The 27,046-nt window shown below is 37.3% G+C and overlaps 1 protein-coding gene across 4 annotated transcripts in view; it reads right to left on the reverse strand.

The window, feature by feature from the left end:
* The window catches only part of pemt (phosphatidylethanolamine N-methyltransferase), a 58,969-nt gene extending 33,237 nt beyond the window's left edge, over positions 1 to 25,732 (reverse strand). The window contains exons 1-3 of one of the 4 annotated variants that reach the window (XM_062964167.1): positions 23,178 to 23,374; positions 12,818 to 12,925; positions 12,449 to 12,682 (exon numbers count right to left, since the gene is read on the reverse strand). In XM_062964167.1, coding sequence (XP_062820237.1) covers positions 12,449 to 12,538 — 90 coding nt within the window. In that variant the 5' untranslated portion in view covers positions 12,539 to 12,682; positions 12,818 to 12,925; positions 23,178 to 23,374. Of the gene's footprint in view, positions 1 to 12,448; positions 12,683 to 12,817; positions 12,926 to 23,177; positions 23,380 to 25,653 lie in introns of those variants that run through there. The other 3 variants (XM_062964166.1, XM_062964165.1, XM_062964164.1) reach the window with 3 other exon arrangements.
* Positions 25,733 to 27,046: the final 1,314 nt, after the last annotated feature.

Below are 27,046 nucleotides of genomic sequence, written 5' to 3' on the forward strand. Positions count from 1 at the left end.
ACTGATGTAGTCTATAATCACATTGACCTTTTCTGCTGCTGCATCACACTCTTGACTCAGGTTCAGATTGCTGTTTGCTAAGACCCCCTAGATCTCTTTCACATGGTCACGCATCGATGTATTATTTCCATCGACGTAGACTACACTATTACTGATGTAGTCTATAATTGTATTGGGCTTTTCTGCTGCTGCATCACACTCTTGACTCAGGTTCAGATGGTGGTTTACTAAGACCCCTAGATCCCTTTTCACGTGGTCTGTTTTCAAGCCAGTGGTCACTCATAGATGTATTATTTCCATCGACGCAGACTAGGCTATTACTGATGTAGTCTATAATCGTATTGGGCTTTTCTGCTGCTGCATCACACTCTTGACTCGGATTCAGATTGCTGTTTGCTAAGACCCCCTAGATCTCTTTCACAGGGGCACTCATCGATGTATTATTTCCTTCCATGTAGACTAGACTTTTCTGATATAGCCTATAATCGTATTAGCCTTTTTAGCTGCTGCATCACCCTCTTGACTCATGCTCAGCTTGTGGTCTACCAAGACACCCTGGGATCCCTTTTTGCATGGGCTAATTTCAAATTTATAGCAAAGCATTTCATTTTCCATGGCGCCATTTCTCCCCATTGGTATTCTCATAGCTCGGTGACACATGATACTGTCCCACACAACCAGACTGATGCACATTGATTTCCTTTGCACAAGGACTATGTCGAAGTGGAATTGATTCTCCGCGCCTCCTGGAGTCCTAAGCATTTGCCAACCTGACATGTGGCTCTCTCATGTGCCTTCGAGGCATCCGTTGCAAAATTGCCCACATGTCCTTGGGTTGCAAAACATTCCCCAGCAATAACTCTCTATTCAAGGGAACCCACCCATCGAACATGGCAAGAAAACCATAATAATGGAAGAAGAGCCATAGAATCCTAGAGTTGGAAGAGACCCCCAAAGATCATCCAGTCCACCCCCTTTCTGCCAAGAAGGAAGACACTATCCAAGCTGTGGACTGTTTTCCGTTGAGTTTGATGTATGCTTTACTTTATATGTTACTCAATAAGGTTGTATAATTGTATATATACCATAATTGTGGACTGTTTTCAGTTGGAGGTTTATGTGTGTTTTGCTTTATATGTTTCACAATAAGTTAGTACCCGGTTGGGACTGTAAAGAAAATACTCTATATAGTAGCATACCACAATACACACGCAAAAACCTACACGAGAGTATATACATTTAAGTTGTTGTTTTTCTAATATATATATATATATATATATATACCATTCTTATAGCATTTTATATAGATATCTGTGCCCTATCGACTATCCAAGCCCTCCCAAGCCCTCCCAGCCAGTGCATAATAATAATAATAATAATAATAATAATAATAATAATAATAATAATTACAAGCAGTCAAAGAACATGCCCTGGCAGAATATGTAAAGCAAAGTGAAGAACCTGCTTTGATTCAAGTCAAAAATCAGAAACTCCTCAAAGCACAGCAGACAAAAAACCAGTACAAGAAAACCGCACTACAAACTAGAGCTGACAGCTGGCACAACAAAACATTGCATGGAAAGTTCCTTGACAAAATTGAAGGAAAAGCTGATAAGGAGAAGGCCTGGCTCTGGCTCACGAATGGGACCCTGAAGAAGGAGACAGAAGGCCTGATCCTTGCAGCCCAGGAGCAAGACATCAGGACAAAGGCAATCCAGGCCAAGATCGAAAAATCAGCTGATGACCCAAAATGCAGACTGTGCAAGGAAACCGACGAAACCATTGATCATATCCTCAGCTGCTGTAAGAAAATCACCAGACAGACTACAAACAGAGGCACAACTACGTGGCCCAAATGATCCATTGGAACTTATGCCTCAAGTACCACCTCCCAGCAGTAAAGAACTGGTGGGATCACAAACCTGCAAAAGTATTGGAAAATGAGCACGCAAAGATACTGTGGGACTTCCGAATCCAGACTGACAAAGTTCTGGAACACAACACACCAGACATCACAGTTGTGGAAAAGAAAAAGGTTTGGATCATTGATGTTGCCATCCCAGGTGACAGTCGCATTGACGAAAAACAACAGGAAAAACTCAGCTGCTATCAGGACCTCAAGATTGAACTTCAAAGACTCTGGCAGAAACCAGTGCAGGTGGTCCATGTTGGGTGCCGTGCCAAAAGATCTCAGCCGGCATTTGGAAACAATAGACATTGACAAAATTACGATCTGCCAACTGCAAAAGGCCACCCGACTGGGATCTGCGCACATCATCCGAAAATACATCACACAGTCCTAGACACTTGGGAAGTGTTCAGCTTGTGATTTTGTGAAATGAAATCCAGCATATCTATCTTGTTTGCTGTGTCATACTTATAATAATAATAATAATAATAATAATAATAATAATAATAATAATAATAATAATTATTATTATTATTATTATTATTATTATTATTATTATTATTATTATTTGTCCATCTTCTCCATGAATTGCATTACCAAGAAGCGTACACAGAGTAATTCTAGGCAACTTCTTTGCAAAAAGGAGCTTCTTTTTCAGAGGTTTTGTTACAATGGGGCAAAAGGACACAGACCTGGCGTTTATTTGCAGAACCAAATTAAATGGAACATGAGCACAAAGTCCCTGGTACCTTCTTTGGCCCAACGATTCTTAGAAAGACTTTCATCTCCAAAGCTGGAGGGAACACATTGCGCAATTGGATAACAAGGTTATGTTACATCTTGACAACATTGTGATTTGTAGAGCGACAAGGCCGCAGTGAGGATGGATGGACTCTGGCTAACCCCCCATCATGACCAAGGGTGCATCTGCACCGTGGAATTAATGCAGTTTAACCGCCATGGCTTAAGGCTATGGACTCTTGAGACCAGTAGTTTTGCAAAGTCTTAAAATAATAGTAATAATAATAGTAATAATAGAGTTGGAAGAGACTCCAAGGGCCATCCAGTCCAACCCTTTTTTGCCAGGTAGGAAGACACTATCCAAGCCCTTCGGCTCAATAATATCAATAATAGTAAGACTATAGAACAATTAGTAAATATACTAATTATTATTATTATTATTATTATTATTAATAATAATAATAATAATAATAATAATACCCATATATATTCGAGTATAAGCTGACCCGAATATAATCCGAAGCACCTAGTTTTAGCATCTACACCAGGCATGGGCAAACTGTGGCCGTCCAGGTGTTTTGGACTTCGACTCCCAGAATTCCTAACAGTCTCAGAGCCTTCCTTGATCTACACTGTAAAATGAATTCAGTTTGATGCCACCTTGAACGGCTCAATGCAACAAAATCCTGGGAGTTGTAGTTCGACAAGGCCTTGCACCTTTGGGCCTCAATGGCTTTGTCTGTATCACCACCTGAAATAAGGAACAGCGAGACGGCAAACTTAACTGCTGGTGGAACAGAACACCCCTCCCCTCCGCCGCTAATTAATTTGTACAAGCAGGCAATTAAGAGGAGACGCTATTTGCATGCAAACCCGCTAATGAGCGCCTCCGAAGAGATGTTCCTACGTGAAGACCGGATCAGAGGAACGTTCAAGGTGTCTCTCCCAAGGAGGGAACGCCGAGACGCCTCCAACGAGCCCAGGGCCAATTAGGCGACGCTAATGAGGCCGCTTATCGAGTACGCAACCCGTCGCGAAACAATTATGGGCAACCGCGCCGCAATCGTATTCTTCCCCATCCGCGTGCAATTGGGGATGTTGTTGCACTCCGAAAACATGTGTCTGTTTGGGGAGAGAAAGTGCAGAGTCCTAGTGGTTCGAGGTTCCGGAGACTCGAACTCATATCCCGACTTGGCCTTGGAAACGCACTGGGTGAGTCACACTCTCTCAGCCTCTCAACTCTGGAGATCTGGGTTCGAATTCCCATTCAGTCATGGAAACCCATTGGATCACCTTGAGGAAGTCACACTCTCTCGGTCTCGTAGGAAGGTAGTTGGACTCTAGAGACCCGCGTTCGAATTCCCAACGGTCATGGAAACCCATTGGATTTCCTTGAGGAAGTCACACTCTCTCAGCCTCGGAGGAAGGAAATCGGACTCTGCAGACTTGGGTTTCAATCCCCGCTCAGCCATAAAAAGCCACATTCTTTCAGCCTCGGAAAAAGCCAGTTCGACTCTGGAGACCCAGGTTCGAATCCCAATTCAGTCATGAAAACCCACTGGATTATGGACCGGGCTCATGATAGTTAAAGGCGAAATCCAACGTTGAGCGAGGAGACCTTGCTTTCACCCCAAACCCGTAAACACTATTAAAGAGATGAAATCCTTATCAGGTTGTCATATCATGCGAGGCTTTGATGGAGACGTAATCCCCGCAAACGGGTGCAGAAGCAAAACAGCCCCTCCGACCTCATGAAACCTGCAGCTCTTTCTCGGTGTTTTTCTGCCCGTCTTCCTTGAAGATAAGGAAGTCAATCCAGTTGAATGGATTCCCTGCCTGGATAAGCCAAAGCCCTTGCGTATTCATGGACACCAAATCCAAACAAACCGCCACACCGAAAAGCAAACAAACAAAGGCCGGTGTTTTGCCGGAAAGGGAATGAAGCCACCCAAAGTGACCCTTGGGCTCCCTTGGGTCGCTCCTGTTTTTGTTCCATATTCGTGGAGTCATGGCTACTAGCCAATGGCAGGTTGTGGCCCTAACTCTCTACGGATCCATCCAATCCATCTTCGAAAGCAGATGCAAAAATGAGCACGTTGTTTGGGGTTGAACCCGCTCTTTGAGGGTTCAGTGCCAATCCATTCAGATCATCCATTTGGTCACCAGTTGCGGTTTTCTAGAAGAGCTTGGAAACGTGGCCCTTTTGGGGAATGCTCCTCCCAGTATCCACTGGATGAGGATACTGGGAAGGATGGGCACTGGGACTCCACTTCTCAGTCGAAGTTTGGGAGGCAGTTTCTTAGAAGAGCTCAGAAAAATAGACACTTTTGCGGGACTATGAGTCTATTTTCAAGATGAAGAATGGGAGGTAGTTTCTTTGAAATGGGATTGTTTATGGACTATCTCTCCCAGTATCCACTGGCCACATTGGCTGGAGAAGGATGCTCACTATGCAACACCATTTCCCAGTTGAAGTTTGAGAGCCAATTTCTTGGGAAAGCTTGGAAATGGGACTGGCTTAATAATAATAATGATAATGATAATAATAATAATAGTCAATAATAATAGTCAATAATAATAATAATCATAATTGCGTGGCTATATCTGCCTAGAAGATCAGGGGGCAGAGGACTCTTACGAGTAAAACAAGCAGTCAAAGAAGAAGAACATGCCCTGGCAGAATATGTAAAGCAAAGTGAAGAACCTGCTTTGATTGAAGTCAAAAATCAGAAACTCCTCAAAGCACAGCAGACAAAAAAACTAGTACAAGAAAACCGCACTACAAACTAGAGCTGACAGCTGGCACAACAAAACAAAGTAAAGTCCAAATAAAGTCCCAAGTCTACAGGGGTTCCCGGGTATTTTTGTACCGTTTCGGGTAGAAAATCCTCTTCTTCCCTTGCAGTTGAAATCACCACAAGCAGAGCGACTCCTTATATAAGTTCTTTGTTGCTGAGTATACCAACTCCTAAAGAAGGGGATTTTCTCCCCGAAATGGTACAAAATACCCCGGAACCCCCATAGACTTGGGACTTTATTTGGACTTTACTTGCGAAGAGTTTCTTGAGAGCGGTGCTCCATCATTATTTTCTTCATTCCAGTATACAGCAACATGACCAACCATCTGTTTACTTTGTTTGGAAGATATTTTCATTGACTTTGTATCCCTGAAGCCTATATACATTGGAACCAATATCAGACTTGGATAACTTTTGTGTTAGAGCTGTTGCTCCTTTGTCTGGTACTACCAAATTGAGCTTTGTACGGGGAATTTTAATAATACTATATGTTATTTGGACATATTTTCTTTGTACATAATACCATTTTTGGCCAACTAGATGCTACGTCTTTCCCAACCAGAAGCGAAGAAGCTGAGACACGTCTAGAGGTGCATCTACAGTGTAGAATTAATCCACTTTGATTACACTTTCACCACCATGGCTTAATGCTATTGAATCCTGGGAGCTGTATTTTTGTATCTTCAGCCTTCTCTGCCAAAGAGGGCAAGCTAAATGGTCTCACACTTTGAGTATAGACTCAAAGTCAAAGCAGACTTAACGACAGCTTCGTAAACCCAGCCACCATTTCTCGACGACCAAAACGTTCTCCCTTTTTAGTCCTGCTTAATTGGGCAGCTTAGATTCTGGCACGGCTGTTGTCATTAAGGCCAGAGGCTAAATCAGGACCATCCACTAATGCAAAACAAAGTCACGCTGGGATTGTTTTCCTCCTTGGCCCATCTCTACAAGTGGCGATTAATGAACTCTTGTATAAAGATCCAGCTGCATCTTGAACGGATCGGAGAAGTGTCAATACAACGGGTGGCTCTATATGCGCCAGTCCATAGAGCCTTGGGCACTATGGAGCCAACATGGGGTGCCTGCCACCCACCTTCTAAAGTCTCCAGTTGCTTTGAGTCTGTTTGGGGAGAGATCTCTATACTCAAGGCAGCATCTGCTAAGATTGGAAAGGGATACGTGGTGTGTTGTCGTGGTGCTCCTACAGTGCTCCCTATTGGCCACTTTTCAAACTGGCACGAAGATCAATCCCAATTAGGAGAAACCGAGGCTGGAAAATTAGGACTTTCTTTATTTGGGACGATCGGATGATTTGGTGTTTGAAAGCACCGGATTTCTGATTATAGAGGTGCTATTTACTTTGCCTTGACTTCACAACTTTTCAGACTACAACTCTCATCAGCTCCAGCAGGTCAAAACATGCCATCATAAACTCCTCGAATGGTCAACCGAAACAGAACAAATTAATAATTCAATGATAAAATGGGCAAGAAACATAGGAAGGCCAATACGAATTGAAGAATGGGAAGTAATTTTGTTAAGGAAATTAAAGTACACATATGCCACTGATTTAAAAGAAAACTACAGTAGAGTCTCACTTATCCAACACTCGCTTATCCAACGTTCTGGATTATCCAATGCATTTTTGTAGTCAATGTTTTCAATATATTGTGATTTTTGGGTGCTAAATTCATAAATACAGTAATTACTAGGTAGCATTACTGCATATTGAACTACCTTTTCTGTCAAATTTGTTGTATAACATGATGTTTTGGTGCTTGATTTGTAAAATCATAACCTAATTTGATGTTTAATAGGCTTCTCCTTAATCTCTCCTTATTATCCAACATATTTGCTTATCCAACGTTTTGCCGGCCCGTTTATCTTGGATAAGTGAGACTCTACTGTATCTAAAAATGATGCATCGCTGGTACATGACTCCAGCAAAACTTGGAAGAATGTACAAGAATATGGACAATAGATGTTAGAAGTGTAAGGTAAATGAAGGTACAGTAGAGTCTCACTTATCCAAGCTAAACGGGCCTGCAGAAGCTTGGCTAAGTGAATATCTTGGATAATAAGGAGGGATTAAGGAAAAGCCTATTAAACATCAAGTTAGGTTATGATTTTACAAATTAAGCACCAAAACTTCATGTTATACAACAAATTTGACAGAAAAAGTAGTTCAATACGCGGTAATGTTATGTTGTAATTACTGTAATTACGAATTTAGCATCAAAATATCACGATATATTGAAAACATTGACTACAAAAATGGCTTGGATTATCCAGAGGCTTGGATAAGTGAGGCTTGGATAAATGAGACTCTACTGTACATTCTTCCATCTATGGTGGACATACAAAGAGTCATCAAATTATTGGAAATCTATCCATGCCAAATGCCAAAAAAACACATTTAAAAACTTTTCCAATGAAACTGGAATATTACCTTCTCGGTATGTTCGATTTGGACCTATATCCATGCCGAATGCCAAAAAATATTTTTAAAAACTTTTCCAATGAAACCGGAATATTACCTTCTCGGTATGTTCGATTTGGACCTATATCCATGCCGAATGCCAAAAAATATTTTTAAAAACTTTTCCAATGAAACCGGAATATTACCTTCTCGGTATGTTCGATTTGGACCTATTTGCAGATCAAAATGTGGACAAACTGTTTACTTTCTTTACAACAGCGGCGAGGATAGTCTTCGCCAAAAAATGGAAACAGGATACTACTCCTGATACAAAAGACTGGATTATTAAAATTATGGAAATAAAAGATATGGACAAATTAACATTTCTATTAAAAGAGAATAATGGTAGTGGATTGAAGAAGACGGACTGGTCACTTTTAGAAAAATATCTTACGAAAAATTAAAACTTGATTGGGAAAGAATTTTTATTTCTATGGACAGTTTTAAGTCATTACAAAATTAAACTTAGAGGAGGAGGAAGAATGGAAGCAACCAAACACCTTTTTTTCCTTCTTTCCCTCTCTCTTCTTTTTTTCCTACTTTCCTATACTTATATTGTTCCCCTACTTTTATGTATACAAAATACTCTTTTCTTTCAGTAAAATTTATTATTAAAAAACATGGCATCCCGACTGACGCTCATTTTCCAAAGGTCCTGAAAACAGGTTCCAAATTCGCACTCGGAGACTGCAAAGCGGGCAGCAAACCTGGGGCATGTCTACACTGCAGAACGGATGCGGTACGGCACCTCTTTCACTGCCATGGCTCAGTGTTATGGAATGCTGGGATATGTAGTCCTGTGAGGCCACAGAAAAGGGCGAAGATGTTGTGAAGTGGCAACTCCACAGCACTGAGCCGTGGCAGTTTCAAGTGGCGCCGAACTGTATTCGTTCCACAATGTGGATGCACCCCGCTACAAATGACGCAAGACGCGCTCCCACACTTTGCAGAGCCATCGATGCTCTCCTGACCCAGTTTTGTTGCCGCCTTTGTTCCCGGCGGGCTAAATTTAGCCGTTCACACTGTTTTCCCTCTGTCATCGCCTCTCCCCAGGTGTTGGGAGTTATATGTTAGCCCACTTAAGCCTTTTGTCGCTTCACCGTCAGACGGATGAGAAACTCGGGAGCAGGGATCGATGCTCGCTCACTTGGGTTGACAACAACCATCCCTTTGGTTCCGATGCCCTCCCTTCCAGTCAATCCTCTTTCCAACATCTCAATTCACTAAATGGGACCATGCAAGAGAAAAAGCCATTGTCACCAGAGATTAGGGCAGTCGGTCACCAGAAATATCCATTTTTTCCTCCTCACCCATATCCAAAACAAGGTCAAAAGACACCCACAATTGCAAAGAATTAGAACTCTCTGATCAAGGCATCTTAGTTCCACCTTGAAATATCTCAATCCAGAGTAGGAAGCACGACTCTATAGAGATGCTGTTTTTTAAAATATATATACTGTACTAGCTGTGCCCGGCCACGCGTTGCTGTGGCTAGGACTTTATTTTTCTTTTCTTTTTGTTGTATGAACATAGAGGCATGGATGAGTGGTTGTGCTGTCAATTTTCGAGGTTGTGGGCCATTTAGTTTAGTTGTTTTGTCCGATGCCGTGATTCCATTACCCTTTTATATATATAGATATACTCGAGTATAAGCCTAATTTTTCAGCCGTTTTTTTAATACTGAAAAAGCCCCCCTTGGCTTATACTCGGGTGAGGGTCCTGGTTGGTTTATATTTGGGTCAGCTTATACTTGAGAATATATAGTACATTTATTATTTTTCTCTATTATTATTGGTATTACTACATTTATTATTTTTCTCTATTATTATTGGTATTACTACATTTATTATTTTTCTCTATTATTATTGGTATTACTACATTTATTATTTTTCTCTATTATTATTGGTATTACTACATTTATTATTTTTCTCTATTATTATTGGTATTACTACATTTATTATTTTTCTCTATTATTATTGGTATTACTACATTTATTATTTTTCTCTATTATTATTGGTATTACTACATTTATTATTTTTCTCTATTATTATTGGTATTATTACATTTATTATTTTTCTCTATTATTGTTGCTGCCATTAAAGTAGAGTCTCACTTATCCAACACTCACTTATCCAACATTGTGGATTATCCAATGCATTTTTGTAGTCAATGTTTTCAATATATCATGATATTTTGGTGCTAAATTCGTAAATACAGTAATTACTACATAGCATTACTGCATAATGAACTACTTTTTCTTTCAAATGTGTTGTATAACATGATGTTTTGGTTCATAATTTGTAAAACCATAACCTAATTTGATGTTTAATAGGCTTTCCCTTAATGCCTCCTTATTATCCAACATATTCGCTTATCCAACGTTCTGCTGGCCCGTTTATGTTGGATAAGTGAGACTCTATTGTATTTGGGTTAGCTTATACTTGAGAATATATAGTACATTTATTATTTTTCTCTATTATTATTGGTATTATTACATTTATTATTTTTGTCTATTATTGTTACTGCTCTTACATTTATTTTACTCTATTTTTATTATTATTAATTCATTTATTATTTCACTCTGATCTTATTGTTATTATTACATGTATTATTTTCCTGTATTTATTATTACATGTACTATTTTCCTGTATTTATTATTACAGTAGAGTCTCACTTAATGCAAAAATAAACATAAGGGGAGAAAGGGGACAGCCTTGTCTGGTCCCTTTACTTATTGTGAAATTTCCTGTTGTTTGTCCATTAACCCTGATTTTAATACCATTTTGAAACTGCCACCCCACATCTAGTTCCTGCAAGAATACTTTGAAAAAATCCCAATTTAATTTATCAAAAGCCTTCTCGGCATCTAATGTTAGTAGTCCCAATTCTTTTTGGTGATTGGCTTTATAATATTCTATTGTGATTCCGGCTATGAAAGCCTTCAACAATACACAGATAGGTTTGTTTTAGGGTCACCAAAAGTTAGACATGATTTGAAAGCACACAACAAGAACAAAAAAATACTGCTGAATGATGGTCCAGCACATCTGAAGGACATTCTCATCGCCTGCTTGAGCACAGTCTCGCTTTTGCAAGTCAGACCAGCTCCATTCTGTGTTGTTTTGCCCTTGGAAGCTAATCTGATATAGAGGGTTGTGTTGATGTATGGCTGTTTTGCTAATGAGTGAATTATTTGCGGTTGAAGGCTATGTCTGGTGGCTTTTTCTCCTCCTAGAGCCTCCTTCAAGCCTACAAAAAACATGGTGGAGTTGCATGGAGGACAACGGCAGACGAACACTGGGGAGAAAACTGACCTGGTTACCTCTACCATTTAGAGGTAGAAATAAACCACTGGAAATTGTTATGTGTCTGTATGTACACATATACAAATATATAATCATATGGAGCCCCCGGTGGCACAGTGTGTTAAAGCACTGAGCTTCTGAATTTGCGGACCGAAAGGTTCCAGGTTCGAATCCGAGGAGCGGAGTGAGCGCCCACTGTTAGCTCCAGCTCCTGCCAACCTAGCAGTTCAAAAACCTATATTTTAAACATTTGTATGTTGCAGATTATAAATCACATTATTTCTTAATGTTGGCAGTGGCAGTGGATTTCAACCACAAGATAAAAGTGGGATTGTTGTTGTTGATTTCAGAGTTTATTGATACTGGCAGCCAGATTTTGTTCATTTCATGATATCCTTTTTTCTGTTGAAATTGTCTACATGATTGTGGATTTCAATGGCTTCTCTGCGTAGTCTGATACGGTGGTTGTTAAAGAACAACACTCAGAAAAAAAAGGGAAATCCAGACAGGAAACCATCAGGGTCAGCTAACACCTCCCAACAAAAGATTTCCCCCAGGCAGGAAGCAGCCAGGCTTTGAAGCTGCAAGGCTATTCAATGCTAACGAATGTGCAGCACTTTATCTGTGATCTTGAGTTTACAACTTTTATAATGTGCACTTTACCTAGTCTATTATCATAACCTCGCTGTTTTTAATTCCATATTTTATTAAGGGTGTTTTTTAGTTCTATAGGTTAACGTTTAAAATTTTATAATGGGTGTATGTTTTTGTTTATTGATGTATTGTATATTGTATGTTATTGCTTTTATCAGGTATTATCTGTAAGCCGCCGCAGGTCCCCTTCGGAGGAGATGGAGGTGGGGTATAAATAAACACTATTATTATTATTATTATTATTATTATTATTATTAATAATAATAATAATCAAGGTGGCCAACTGCAACATTCACACTTGCCTCCAACAGACAAGAGTTCTTTCTTTCTCCCATCCTGGACATCATTCCATATATATATATATAAACCCCACTTGCCTAGTTTCCAACAGACCTCACAACCTCGGAGGATGCCTGCCACAGATGTGGGCAAAACGTCAGGAGAGAATGCTTCTGGAACATGGTCATACAGCCTGGAAAGCTCACAGCAACCTATTTATTTATTATTAGTATTATTAGTATTATCATTATTATTATGAGAGATCTATATAAACCCCACTTGCCTCGTTTCCAACAGACCTCACAACCTCTGAGGATGGCTGCCATAGATGTGGGCGAAACGTCAGGAGAGAATGCTTCTGGACCAGACTCATACAGCCTGGAAAACTCACAGCAACTCTTTGTTGTTGTTGTTGGCTCACTCCTTGTCATAGCACCCATTCATGCTTCCCAAAGCCATAAAATTGGTGCCTTTGGTGTCAGAAACGGAAGTCGAAATTGCTGCCACAATGAAATTGCTAAGGAACGAGAAACACTCATAAGAAACTAGGCCATGCTGGGCAGCTTTTGTCATAAAACCGAGAAATAAAACAGAAGTCGATAAGAGGCACACATACACAAAAACAACAAAAACAGAGGATATGGTACATTACCAGATTCCAAAAAAGTGGGTTAAAGGCGATGCAAAGGACAGCGGACACAAAACTGGAGTCAGTCAGATCCACGGAATCGAAGAGGAGAGTCATGACTGAGAAGTCCACCTATTAAAAACATTATTATTATGATTATTATTATTATTATTATTTTATGACACAGCAAACAGGATAGATATGCTGGATTTTGTATCACAAAATCACAAGTTATTATTATTATTATTATTATTATTATTATTATTATTATTATTTTATTATGACACAGCAAACAAGATAGATATGCTGGATTTCGCATCACAAAATCACAAGTCAAACACTTCCCAAGTGTCTAGGACTGTGTGATGTATTTTCGGATGATGCGTTCAGATCCCAGTAGGGTGGCCTTTTGCAGTTGGCAGATCATGATTTTGTCAATGTCTATTGTTTCCAAATGTCGGCTGAGATCTTTTGGCATGACACCCAATTATTATTATTATTATTATTATTATTATTATTATTGTTGTTGTTACACAGCAAACAAGATAGATATGCTGGATTTCGCATCACAAAATCACAAGTCGAACACTTCCCAAGTGTCTAGGACTGTGTGATATTATTATTATTATTATTATTATTATTATTATTATTATTACAGTAGTCTCACTTATCCAACGTTCTCGATTATCCAATGCATTTTTGTAGTCAATGTTTTCAATACATCATGATATTTTGGTGCTAAATTCGTAAATACAGTAATTACAACATAGCATTAATGCTTAATGAACTACTTTTTCTGTCCAATTTGTTGTATAACATGATGTTTTGGTGCTTAATTTGTAAATCATAACCTATTTTGATGTTTAATAGGCTTTTCATTAATCCCTCCTTATTATCCAACATATTCGCTTATCCAACATTCTGCTGGCCCGTTTATGTTGGATAAGTGAAACTCTACTGTAATTACTGTATTTATGAATTTAGCACCAAAATATCACGATGTATTGAAAACATTGACTACAGAAATGCGTTGGATAATCCAGAACGTTGGATAAGTGAGACTCTACTGTATTATTATTATTATTTTCTACAATTGTCTCAAAAGGAGGAAAGACTTGTGTTTTGTTCGGAGACTTTTCGCACAAACAGGAAACAGAGAAGCCACTTTGGGGGAGAAATCGGGTTTCATATTACCTTAAGGATTTGAACTCTTCCAATATTCGAACCAGTATTTTTTTTAAATGTTCCATAAGTACGAAGGCCCAGCTCTATCTTTCGAACCAGTATTATTATTATGATTATTTTAAATGTTCCATAAGTACGAAGGCACAGCTCTATCTTTCGAACCAGTATTATTATTATTATTATTTTAAATGTTCCATAAGTACGAAGGCACAGCTCTATCTTTCGAACCAGTATTATTATTATTATGATTATTTTAAATGTTCCATAAGTACGAAAGCACCGCTCTATCTTTCTGCCCACTGATGTTTTTGGCATTTGTGGGAACTAAACCCCATGGAGTGGCGTAGGAGTTCGGAATGAGCTTGAAAACCAGAAATTGCGACAGGTTGGAACATTTCGTGGCTTGAAACAACTCCACTTGATGTCCTCAGGAGATTTATAATGGAATGGATCTATTTCCTTCCATCACTTAACACAGCGGTGAAGCGTAATGCCTTTTGTGGCTCAACAGGGAGAGTAGTTGCTGTTCTATCGTTTCTTCTGATGCTTTGACTCAAAATGACAGGTTTTCTGCATTTTCGGAGAAACGGGCGACTAATTTGCAACCCATTTGAAGCTCCGTTTAGAAATATTAATGGTCGAGCACTAAACTTGGCAAATGAGGGAAGAAAATCATTCCTACATTCCCCTTCCTCCACTCCAAAATGTCAATCAAATCAATGAGTTTTTAATGCTCCATGTCCCCCATATACTAGGGACTACAACTCCCAGAATCCATAAAGTTTTCCGGCCATACAGCCCGGAAAACTCACAGCAACCTAATAATAATGTTACCATATACAGTACAGTCTCACTTATCCAACATAAATGGGCCGGCAGAATGTTGGATAAGTGAATATAAATAATAAATAAATAATAATGAAACTTTGTTTATATACCGCCCTATCTCCCAGATGGGACTCAGGGTGGTATACAGTCATAAAAGCAAACACAAACATTACATAACAACATAATACACATGATTAAACAATGTAAAATAATACAATTCTAACAAATCACACTTACATGACCAGATCAAGGGGACGGGAAACATAATACGTTGGATAATAAGGAGGGATTAAGGAAAAGCCTATTAAACATTAAATTAGGTTATGATTTTACAAATTAAAGCCTGTTTTTTAGCCAAATTATAAACAAATACAGTGGAGTCTCGCTTATCAGACGTAAACAGGCCGGCAGAACATTGGATAAGTGAATATGTTGGATAATAAGGAGGGATTAAGGAAAAGCCTATTAAACATCAAATTAGGTTATGATTTTACAAATTAAAGCCTGTTTTTATACCCAAATTATAACCAAATACAGTAGAGTCTTGCTTATCCAACGTAAACGGGCCGGCAGAATGTTGGATAAGCAAATATGTTGGATAATAAGGAGGGATTAAGGAAAAGCCTATTAAACATCAAATTAGGTATGATTTTACAAATTAAGCACCCAAACAGTGTTTTACAACAAATTTAACAGAAATACGCAGTAATGTTGTGTTGTAATTAATGTATTTACAAATTTAGCACCAAAATATCACGATGTATTGAAAACCTTGGTTACAAAAATGGCTTGGTTAATCCAGAAGCTTGGATAAGTGAGACTATATACAGTAGTCTCACTTATCCAACATAAACGGGCCGGCAGAACGTTGGATAAGCGAATATGTTGGATAATAAGGAGGGATTAAGGAAAAGCCTATTACACATTAAATTAGGTTATGGTTTTACAAATTAAGCACCAAAACATCATGTTAGACAACAAATTTGATAGAAAAAGTAGTTCAATACGTAGTAATGTTATGTAGTAATTACTGTATTTACTATTTAGCACCAAAATATCACAATTTATTAAAAACATTGACTACAAAAATGCATTGGATAAACCAGAATGTTGGATAAGTGAGTGTTGGATAAGTGAGATTCTACTGTGTGTATATATATATATACACAGTAGAGTCTCACTTATCCAAGCTTCTATCCAACTCACTTGCCTAGCTTCCAATAGACCTCACAATCTCTGAGGATGCCTGTGATAGATGTGGGTGTTAACGTCAGGAGAGAATGCTTCTGGATAATGGCCATACAGCCCGGAAAACTCACAGCAACATAATAATAATAATAATAATAATAATAATAATAATAATAATAATAATACATCACACAGTCCTAGAAACTTGGGAAGTGTTCAACTTGTGATTTTGTGATATGAAATCCAGCATATCTATCTTGTTTGCTGTGTCATAATAAAATAATAATAATAATAATAATAATAATAATAATAATAATACATCACACAGTCCTAGAAACTTGGGAAGTGTTCAACTTGTGATTTTGTGATACGAAATCCAGCATATCTATCTTGTTTGCTGTGTCATAATAAAATAATAATAATAATAATAATAATAATAATAATAATAATAATAATACATCACACAGTCCTAGAAACTTGGGAAGTGTTCAACTTGTGATTTTGTGATACGAAATCCAGCATATCTATCTTGTTTGCTGTGTCATAATAAAATAATAATAATAATAATAATCATCATCATCATCATACATCACACAGTCCTAGAAACTTGGGAAGTGTTCAACTTGTGATTTTGTGATACGAAATCCAGCATATCTATCTTGTTAGCTGTGTTATTATTAATAAGGTTACCATAAAGTTCTAATTGACTTCAAAGCACAAGAAAGAAGGCAGAAGGAGGAGAGAGAAACCAGGACATTGTAAAATCAGCTGAAAACATAGGAAGGCATTGGAGTAAATACAAAATTGAGATAGTTGGGTACGTAATATGAAATTGAAGCCTTTTGAGGTCCCATGTTCTCTTATATCTGTTTTTAGTTCCTCAAAAAAAGCCGGAGAGATTTGTTTTGATGGCAAAGCGAGGGCTTGTTGAAGTGGTCCTCACTGTTGCCATGACTTTCGGAATCGATTTCTGACTCTTAAAACCCCCGGCTAAGAGGTCGGAATTATTCAGAAAAGAGTTTTTGTACTTTCCAGGTGCAAAGAAAGAAAAACAAATGGTTATGCTTATGTAAGGCCTCATTTCCCCTTTTAAGATGCCGTGCATCAAGTGGGTTTCGTGGAGAACTTTTTGGAGTTCAACCGGGATCGCAGGAGGATACTGGCTTTATTATTACCGTATATACTCGAGTATAAGCCGACCTGAATATAAGCCAAGGCACCTAATTTTACCACCGAAAAAATGGGAAAATATTGGCTCCAGTATAAGCCAAGGGTGGTAAATGTCAGAAATAAAAATAGATACCAATAAAATTACATTAATTACAAGCCTAGTTTTTCAGCCCTTTTTTAAAGACTGAAAAAGCCCCCCTCGGCTTATACTCGGGTCAGGGTCCTGGTTGGCTTATATTTGGGTCAGCTTATACTCGAAAATATATAGTACATTTATTATTTTTCTCTATTATTATTGGTATTATTACATTTATTATTTTTCTCTATTATTATTGGTATTTTTACATTTATTATTTTTCTCTATTATTGTTGCTACTATTACATTTATTTTACTCTATTTTTATTACAGTAGAGTCTCACTTATCCAACACTCACTTATCCAACGTTCTGGATTATCCAACACATTTTTGTAGTCAATGTTTTCAATACATCATGATATTTTGGTGCTAAATTTGTAAATACAGTAGAATCTCACTTATCCAACATAAAGGGGCCGGCAGAATGTTGGATAAGCAAATATGTTGGATTATAAGGAGGCATTAAGGAAAAGCCTATTAAACATCAAAATAAGTTATGATTTTACAAATTAAGCACCAAGACACCATGTTTAACAACAAATTTGACAGAAAAAGTAGTTCGATAGGTAGTAATGCTATGTAGTAATTACTGTATGTATGAATTTAGCACCAAAATATCACGATGTATTGAAAACATTGACTCCAAAAATGCATTGGATAATCCAGAATGTTGGATAAGTGAGACTCCACTGTATTACATTTATTTTACTCTATTTTTATTATTATTAATACATTTATTATTTCACTCTGATCTTCTTCTTCTTCTTCTTATTATTATTATTGTTGTTGCATTTATTATTTTACTCTATTATTACATGTATTATTTTCCTGTATTTATTATTATTATTATTATTATTATTATTATTATTATTATTACATATATTATTTTGGTCTATTATTATTAAAAGGATCCATAAGCACATTTACATTGAAGAAGATGAGAATAATGATTCGATCAGAGTTGGACAGTCTTATCCTAAAATTGAGCTTTATATAGATATTCAAAAACATTTAACCTACTGATGCCGCGATTAATGTAATTTTATTGGTACAGTAGAGTCTCACTTATCCAACATAAACGGGCCGGCAGAAGCTTGGATAAGCGAATATGTTGGATAATAAGGAGGGATTAAAGAAAACCTAATAGGTATGATTTTACAAATTAAGCACCAAAGCATCATGTTATACAACACATTTGACAGAAAAAGTAGTTCAATACACAGTAATGCTATGTAGTCATTACTGTATTTACGAATTTAGCACCAAAATATCACGATGTATTGAAAACATTAACTGCAAAAATGCGTTGGATAATGCAGAACGTTGGATAAGCGAATGTTGGATAAGTGAGACTCTACTGTAGTTATTATACCTCATAGTTTACCTCATAGCTTATGTACTTACCTCATAGTCATTATAGATAGTTCACCATAGCTGGTCATAGTTTACCTCAGAGATAGAAAAGCTCATAGTTTACCTCATAGCCTTGTACAGTAGAGTCTCACTTATCCAACATTCTGGATTATCCAACGCATATTTGTAGTCAATGTTTTCAATACATCGTGATATTTTGGTGCTAAATTCGTAAATACAGTAATTACTACATAGCATTACTGCGTACTGAACTACTTTTTCTGTCAAATTTGTTGTCTAACATGATGTTTTGGTGCTTAATTTGTAAAATCATAACCTAATTTGATGTTTAATAGGCTTCTCCTTAATCCCTCCTTATTATCCAACATATTCGCTTATCCAACATTCTGCTAGCCCATTTATGTTGGATAAGCGAGACTCTACTGTATAAGGTAAGGACTATAGGGTACGTACAAGGCTATGAGGTAAACTATGAGCTTTTCTATCTCTGAGGTAAACTATGACCAGCTATGGTGAACTATCTATAATGACTATGAGGTAAGTACATAAGCTATGAGGTAAACTATGAGGTATAATAACTACAGTAGAGTCTCACTTATCCAACACTCGCTTATCCAACGTTCTGCATTATCCAATGCATTTTAACATTACTGCGTCTTGAACTACTTTTTCTGTCAAATTTGTTGTATAACATGATGCTTTGGTGCTTAATTTGTAAAATCATAACCTAATAGGCTTTCCTTAATCCCTCCTTATTATCCAAGATATTCACTTATCCAAGCTTCTGCCGGCCCATTTAGCTTGGATAAGTGAGACTCTACTGTATGTCGTTTTGCTTTCCTGGAGGTTGAAACAAATTGACCCAAAGAGGCAAAACATTAAAAAGTTTGGTTCTTCTGTATCATCAACATTTGGGGTTTGCAACTACATTAGAGTCTCACTTATCCAACATAAACGGGCCAGCAGAACGTTGGATAAGCGAATATGTTGGATAATAAGGAGGGATTAAGGAAAAGCCTATTAAACATCAAAATAGGTTATGAGTTTGGAAATGAAGCACCAAAACATCATGTTATACAACAAATTTGACTGAAAAAGTAGTTCAAGACACATTAATGCTATGTAGTAATTTCTGTACAGTAGAGTCTCACTTATCCAACATAAACGGGCCAGCAGAATGTTGGATAAGCAAATATGTTGGATAATAAGGAGGGATTAAGGAAAAGCCTATGAAACATCAAATTAGGTTATGATTTAACAAATTAAGCACCAAAACATCATGTTAGACAACAAAGTTGACAGAAAAAGTCATTCAGTACGCAGTAATGTTATGTTGTAATTACTGTATTTACAAATTTAGCACCAAAATATCACGCTGTATTGAAAACATTGACTACAAAAATGCGTTGGATAATCCAGAACGTGGGATAAGTGAGTGTTGAATAAGTGAGACTCTACTGTATATAACTATTTAATAAATCAAAAACTATTTACTACCATTATTTCCATGTACAATAATCTATGGGACCTCTTGCAGTTTCCACGCTGATTTCTCTCTATTGTAGTTTCAATGTAGTCATGAATAATGAATAATATAATAATAATATAATAGCAATTACAGTAGAGTCTCACTTATCCAACATAAACGGGCCGGCAGAACGTTGGATAAGCGAATATGTTGGATAATAAGGAGAGATTAAGGAGAAGCCTATTAAACATCAAATTAGGTTATGATTTTACAAATTAAGCACCAAAACATCATGTTAGACAACAAATTTGACAGAAAAAGTCATTCAGTACGCAGTAATGTTATGTTGTAATTACTGTATTTACAAATTTAGCACCAAAATATCACGATGTATTGAAAACATTGACTACAAAAATGCGTTGGATAATCCAGAACGTTGGATAAGCGAGTGTTGGATAAGTGAGACTCTACTGTATATAATAATATACTACAATAATATATATATGAAATGTAATGTGCATAATTCCCATGGAGTAAACAACAAAACCACTGGACCAAATCACACCAAATTTGAATATTTTTATTTCTGAAATTTACCACCCTTCGTTTATACTGGAGTCAATATTTTCTCAGTTTTTTTGTGGTAAAATTAGGTGCCTCGGCTTATAATCGGGTTGGCTTATACTCGAGTATATACGGTAACTTTGTGGGAAAGTGAAAGTGGCAAGAACAAGGGAATGGAGGGAGGAGGAAATGGGAAAGTTACAAGATTTGGCGACATAGTTGCAAACCCCAAATGTTGATGATACAGAAGAACCAAACTTTTTAATGTTTTGCCTCTTTCGGTGAATTTGTTTCAACCTCCAGGAAAGCAAAACGACATACAGTAGAGTCTCACTTATCCAACATTCTGGATTATCCAACGCATTTTTGTAGTCAATGTTTTCAATATATGGTGATATTTTGGTGCTAAATTCATAAATACAGTAATTACAACATAACATTACTGCGTATTGAACTACTTTTTCTGTCAAATTTATTGTATAACATGATGTTTTGGTGCTTCATTTGTAAAATCATAACCTAATTTGATGTTTAATAGGCTTTTCCTTAATCTCTCCTTATTATCCAACATATTTGCTTATCCAACGTTCTGCCGGCCAGTTTATGTTGGATAAGTGAGACTCTACTTTATCACGATGTATTGAAAACATTGACTACAAAAATGTGTTGGATGATCCAGAACATTGGATAAGTGAGTGTTGGATAAGTGAGAATCTACTGTAGTTGCAAACCCCAAATGTTGATGATACAGAAGAACCAAACTTTTTAATGTTTTGCCTCTTTGGGTCAATTTGTTTCAACCTCCAGGAAAGCAAAACGACATACAGTAGAGTCTCACTTATCCAAGCCTCGCTTATCCAAGTTTCTGGATTATCCAAGCCATTTTTGTAGTCAATGTTTTCAATATATCATGATATTTTGGTACTAAATTCATAAATACAGTAATTACAGCATAACATTACTTTGTAATGAACTACCTTTTCTGTCAAATTTCTTGTATAACATGATGTTGCTACATACAGAAGAACCAAACTTTTTAATGTTTTGCCTCTTTGGGTCAATTTGTTTCAACCTCCAGGAAAGCAAAACAACAAGAGCAATTTGCGAATTTCTATTTACGAATTTGTTACTCATAATGTGCACCCTGCTTATCCACTATTGCAACCTCATTGTTTTTAATTTGATGTTTTAATTCTGTGTTGTGTCTTTTCGCCTATTGTGTATATTTTATTATTGGTTTTTGTCCTTTGATGTTTCATATTTTATCATTGCTTGTACAGTAGAGTCTCACTTATCCAACATAAACGGGCCGGCAGAATGTTGGATAAGCAAATATGTTGGATAATAAGGAGGGATTACGGAAAAGCCTATTAAACATCAAATTAGGTTATGATTTTACAAATGAAGCACCAAAACATCATGTTAGACAACAAATTTGGCAGAAAGAGTAGTTTAATACGCAGTAATGCTATGTAGTAATTACTATACAGTAGAGTCTCACTTATCCAACACTCGCTTATCCAACGTTCTGGATTATCCAACGCATTTTTGTAGTCAATGTTTTCAATGCATCGTGATATTTTGCTGCTAAATTCATAAATACAGTAATTGCTACATAACATTACTGCGTATTGAACTACTTTTTCTGTCAAACTTGTTGTACAACATGATGTTTTGGTGCTTAATTTGTAAAATCATAACCTAATTTGATGCTTAATAGGCTTTTCCTTAATCCCTCCTTATTATCCAACATATTCGCTTATCCAACGTTCTGCCGGCCCGTTTATGTTGGATAAGTGGGACTCTACTGTAATTACAACATAACCTTACTGCGTATTGAACTACTTTTTTAAATCAAATTTGTTGTGTAACTTGATGTTTTGATGCTTAATTTGTAAAATCATAACCTAATGTGATGTTTAATAGGCTTCTCCTTAATCTCTCCTTGTTATCCAACATATTCGCTTATCCAACGTTCTGCAGGCCCGTTTATGTTGGATAAGTGAACTCTACTGTATTTATGAATTTAGCACCAAAATATCACGATATATTGAAAACATTGACTACAAAAATGTGTTGGATAATCCAGAACGTTGGATAAGTGAGTGTTGGATAAGTGAGACTCTACTGTATTTTGATTTTGTCGGGGGAGATGGAGGCGGGATATAAATAAACATCATCATCATTATTATTATTATTATTATTATTAAATGGTTACATCTGCACTTGGGAATGACTGCACTTCCTCTGCCTTGGCTCAATAACCCTGGGATTTATAGTTTGGCAAAGCACCAGCACTTGTTTGGGCAAGGAGAGTGAAAAGATAGTCCCAAAACTGCAACTCCCAGGCTTCCAATGTTTTGTGCCAATTCTACACCCTACTTTTGGTGCAATGGGCCCCAGCTCTGCCCCAAACCTTTGCAAAAACATTCTTGGAAAAGTCGAATGTGCAAATAAATAAATGCTCTACCTTGCTATAATCCACATTATTCAATCCTTCACAGCACTCCAAAGTGGGGAGCCCAGGACGCATTCCCCAAAGGCACCCCAAAACTGAATCTGTCTTCTCTTTTTCCTGGTTGCAATATATATATATATATATATTTAAAATTTTAAATAGCTTTGCTGAATCGAACTGGGGACAAAAGCGACTCCTTGCTTCCTGGTGAGTCATAGCCTTGCAACCTCCTGCAAAGCTTGCTGGGAAATGTAGTTTCCTGGCCCTTGAGGCTCCTGCCTCCTTTCACGTGTACAGAGAGGGTGGGTTCACACGTTAGGCGTTTTCTGGAAGCTGAACTTCGAATTGCCCCGGGGTGCATCATTCTACACTGTCGAATTAACACAGTTTCAAATCACTTCCACTGCCATGGGACCCTGGGAGCTGTAGTTGGACAAGGTCTTTGCCCAATATAGTAGAGTCTCACTTATCCAACATAAACGGGCTGGCAGATAAGCGAATGTTGGATAATAAGGAGAGATTAAGGAAAAGTCTATTAAACATCAAATTAGGTTATGATTTTACAAATTAAAGCCTGTTTTCATAGCCAAATTATAACCAAATACAGTAGAGTCTCGCTTATTCAACGTAAACAGGCCGGCAGAAGCTTGGATAAGTGAATATGTTGGATAATAAGGAGGGATTAAGGAAAAGCCTATTAAACATCAAATTAGGTTATGATTTTACAAATTAAAGCCTGTTTTCATAGCCAAATTATAACCAAATACAGTAGAGTCTCGCTTATTCAACGTAAACAGGCCGGCAGAAGCTTGGATAAGTGAATATGTTGGATAATAAGGAGGGATTAAGGAAAAGCCTATTAAACATCAAATTAGGTTATGATTTTACAAATTAAAGCCTGTTTTTATAGCCAAATTATAACCAAATACAGTAGAGTCTCGCTTATCCAACGTAAACAGGCCGGAAGAAGCTTGGATAAGTGAATATGTTGGATAATAAGGAGAGATTAAGGAAAAGCCTATTAAACATCAAATTAGGTTATGATTTTACAAATTAAGCACCAAAACATCATGTTTAACAACAAATTTGACAGAAAAAGCAGTTCAATACACAGTAATGCTATGTAGTAATTACTGTATTTACGAATTTAGCAACAAAACATCACAATGTTTTGAAAACATTGACTACAAAAATGTGTTGGATAATCCAGAACGTTGGATAAGCGAGTGTTGGATAAGTGAGACTCTACTGTATTACAGTATAGTGGTATAGTGCAATATATATAATGCTAATATTGTGCTATGCTAATAATATAATATAGTGTATGTACATATATTTTGTTGCATGCAGAACTTGTAAAACTACAACTCCCAGGACCCCATAGCATTGAGCCATGGCAAGTGAGCTCAAACGACATCAATTCTGCAAGTAAGATGCACTCTTGGGGTTGAGACCCAGAAAAACTACAACTCCCAGGACCCCATAGCATTGAGTCAAAGCAAGTGAAGTCAAACATCATCAATTCTGCAAGTAAGATGCACCCTTGGGGTTGAGACCCTGAAAAACTACAACTCCCAGGACCCCATAGCATTGAGCCATGGCAAGTGAGCTCAAACGACATCAATTCTGCAAGTAAGATGCACTCTTGGGGTTGAGACCCAGAAAAACTACAACTCCCAGGACCCCATAGCATTGAGTCAAAGCAAGTGAAGTCAAACATCATCAATTCTGCAAGTAAGATGCACCCTTGGGGTCGAGACCCTGAAAAACTACAACTCCCAGGACCCCATAGCATTGAGCCATGGCAAGTGAGCTCAAACTGCATCAATTCTGCAAATATGAGACCTTGAAAAACTACAACTCCCAGGACCCCATAGCATTGAGTCAAAGCAAGTGAAGTCAAACATCATCAATTCTGCAAGTAAGATGCACCCTTGGGGTTGAGACCCTGAAAAACTACAACTCCCAGGACCCCATAGTATTGAGTCAAGGCAAGTGAACTCAAACAGCATCAATTCTGCAAATATGAGACCTTGAAAAACTACAACTCCCAGGACCCCATAGCATTGAATCAAGGTAAGTGAGCTCAAACCACATCAATTCCGCAAGTAAGATGCACCCTTGGGGTCGAGACCTTGAAAAACTACAACTCCCAGGACCCTATAGTATTGAGCCATGGCAAATGACGTCAAACGGCATCAATTCCTCCACGTAAGATGCATCCCTAAGGTCCAGACCTTGAAAAACTACAACTCCCAGGACCCTATAGTATTGAGCCATGGCAAGTGAACTCAAACCGCATCAATTCTGCAAGTAAGTTGTACCCTTGGGGTCCAGACCTTGAAAAACTAAAACTCCCAGGACCCAGTGAACTCAAACCGCATTCGTTTTAGATGCACCCTGTGCCGAATATAACACAAAAAAATGTCTAAACCCTGGAAGAAATGGAAAAGCTGAATGGGATTGGGATTTCGAGGAAGTCACTGACCTTCTGGGGGTTCCTCGGCCTCCGGATGGAGAAGCTTTGGGTGGTAAAGGGATCGAACCACCGACTGCCACGGGTCCTGGAAAGCCCGGACTTTGCACTGCAAACAGAAGCACGAAACTGGCACCTGGCACCCGTCGAACGTCACTCTGAGGTTGTCTACACTGTCGAAGAAATGCCGTTTAACCCCATTTAAACTGCCATGGCCGAAGGCTATGTAATCCTGGAATGTATAGTTTTACAAACTCTTGGCTCATCTTCTGTTTGGTTTGCTTTTTACTCCCAACATTCATCCAAAGAGTCTCATCAGGCAACATTTTCCTCTAATGAGCCAAATTGCTGTTGGTTCTCTATCACAAAGAGACCCTTTAATTATCTTTAATTTCCCCTCTTTGGATGGATATACTGTATATACTCGAGTATAAGCCCTCTTTTTAAGACTGTAAAAGCCCCTCGGCTTATACTCGGGTGAGGGGCCTGGTTGGCTTATATTTGGGTCAGCTTATACTCGAGAATATATGGTACATTTATTATTTTTCTCTATTATTATTGGTATTATTACATTTATTTTACACTATTATTATTATTATCACATTTATTATTTCACTCTGATATTATTATTGTTATTGCATTTTTATTTTACTCTATTTATTATTACATGTATTACTTTCCAGTACAGTAGAGTCTCACTTATCCAACACTCGCTTATCCAACGTTCTGGATTATCCAACGCAATTTTGTAGTCAATGTTTTCAATATATCGTGATATTTTGGTGCTAAATTCGTAAATACAGTAATTACTATGTAGCATTACTGCATATTGAACTACTTTTTCTGTCAAACTTGTTGTACAACATGATGTTTTGGTGCTTAATTTGTAAAATCATAACCTAATTTGATGTTTAATAGGCTTCTCCTTAATCTCTCCTTATTATCCAACATATTCGCTTATCCAACGTTCTGCCGGCCCGTTTATGTTGAATAAGTGGGACTCTACTGTATTACATTTATTTTACACTATTATTATTATTATTATTACATTTATTATTTTACTCTGATATTATGATTATTATTGCATTTTTATTTTACTCTATTTATTATTACATGTATTATTTTCCTGTATTTATTATTATTATTATTATTATTATTATTATTATTATTACATGTATTATTTTACTCTATTATTATTAAAAGGATGCATAAGCACATTTACATTGAAGAAGATGAGAATCATGATTGGATCAGAGTTGGACAGTCTTATCTTAAATTCGAGTTTTATGTAAATACAGTAGAGTCTCGCTTATCCAACATAAACGGGCCGGCAGAATGTTGGATAAGCGAATATGTTGGATAATAAGGAGGCATTAAGGAAAAGCCTATTAAACATCAAATTAGG

The sequence above is a fragment of the Anolis carolinensis genome, unplaced genomic scaffold (assembly GCF_035594765.1).
Source record: "Anolis carolinensis isolate JA03-04 unplaced genomic scaffold, rAnoCar3.1.pri scaffold_13, whole genome shotgun sequence".
NCBI lineage: Eukaryota > Metazoa > Chordata > Lepidosauria > Squamata > Dactyloidae > Anolis > Anolis carolinensis.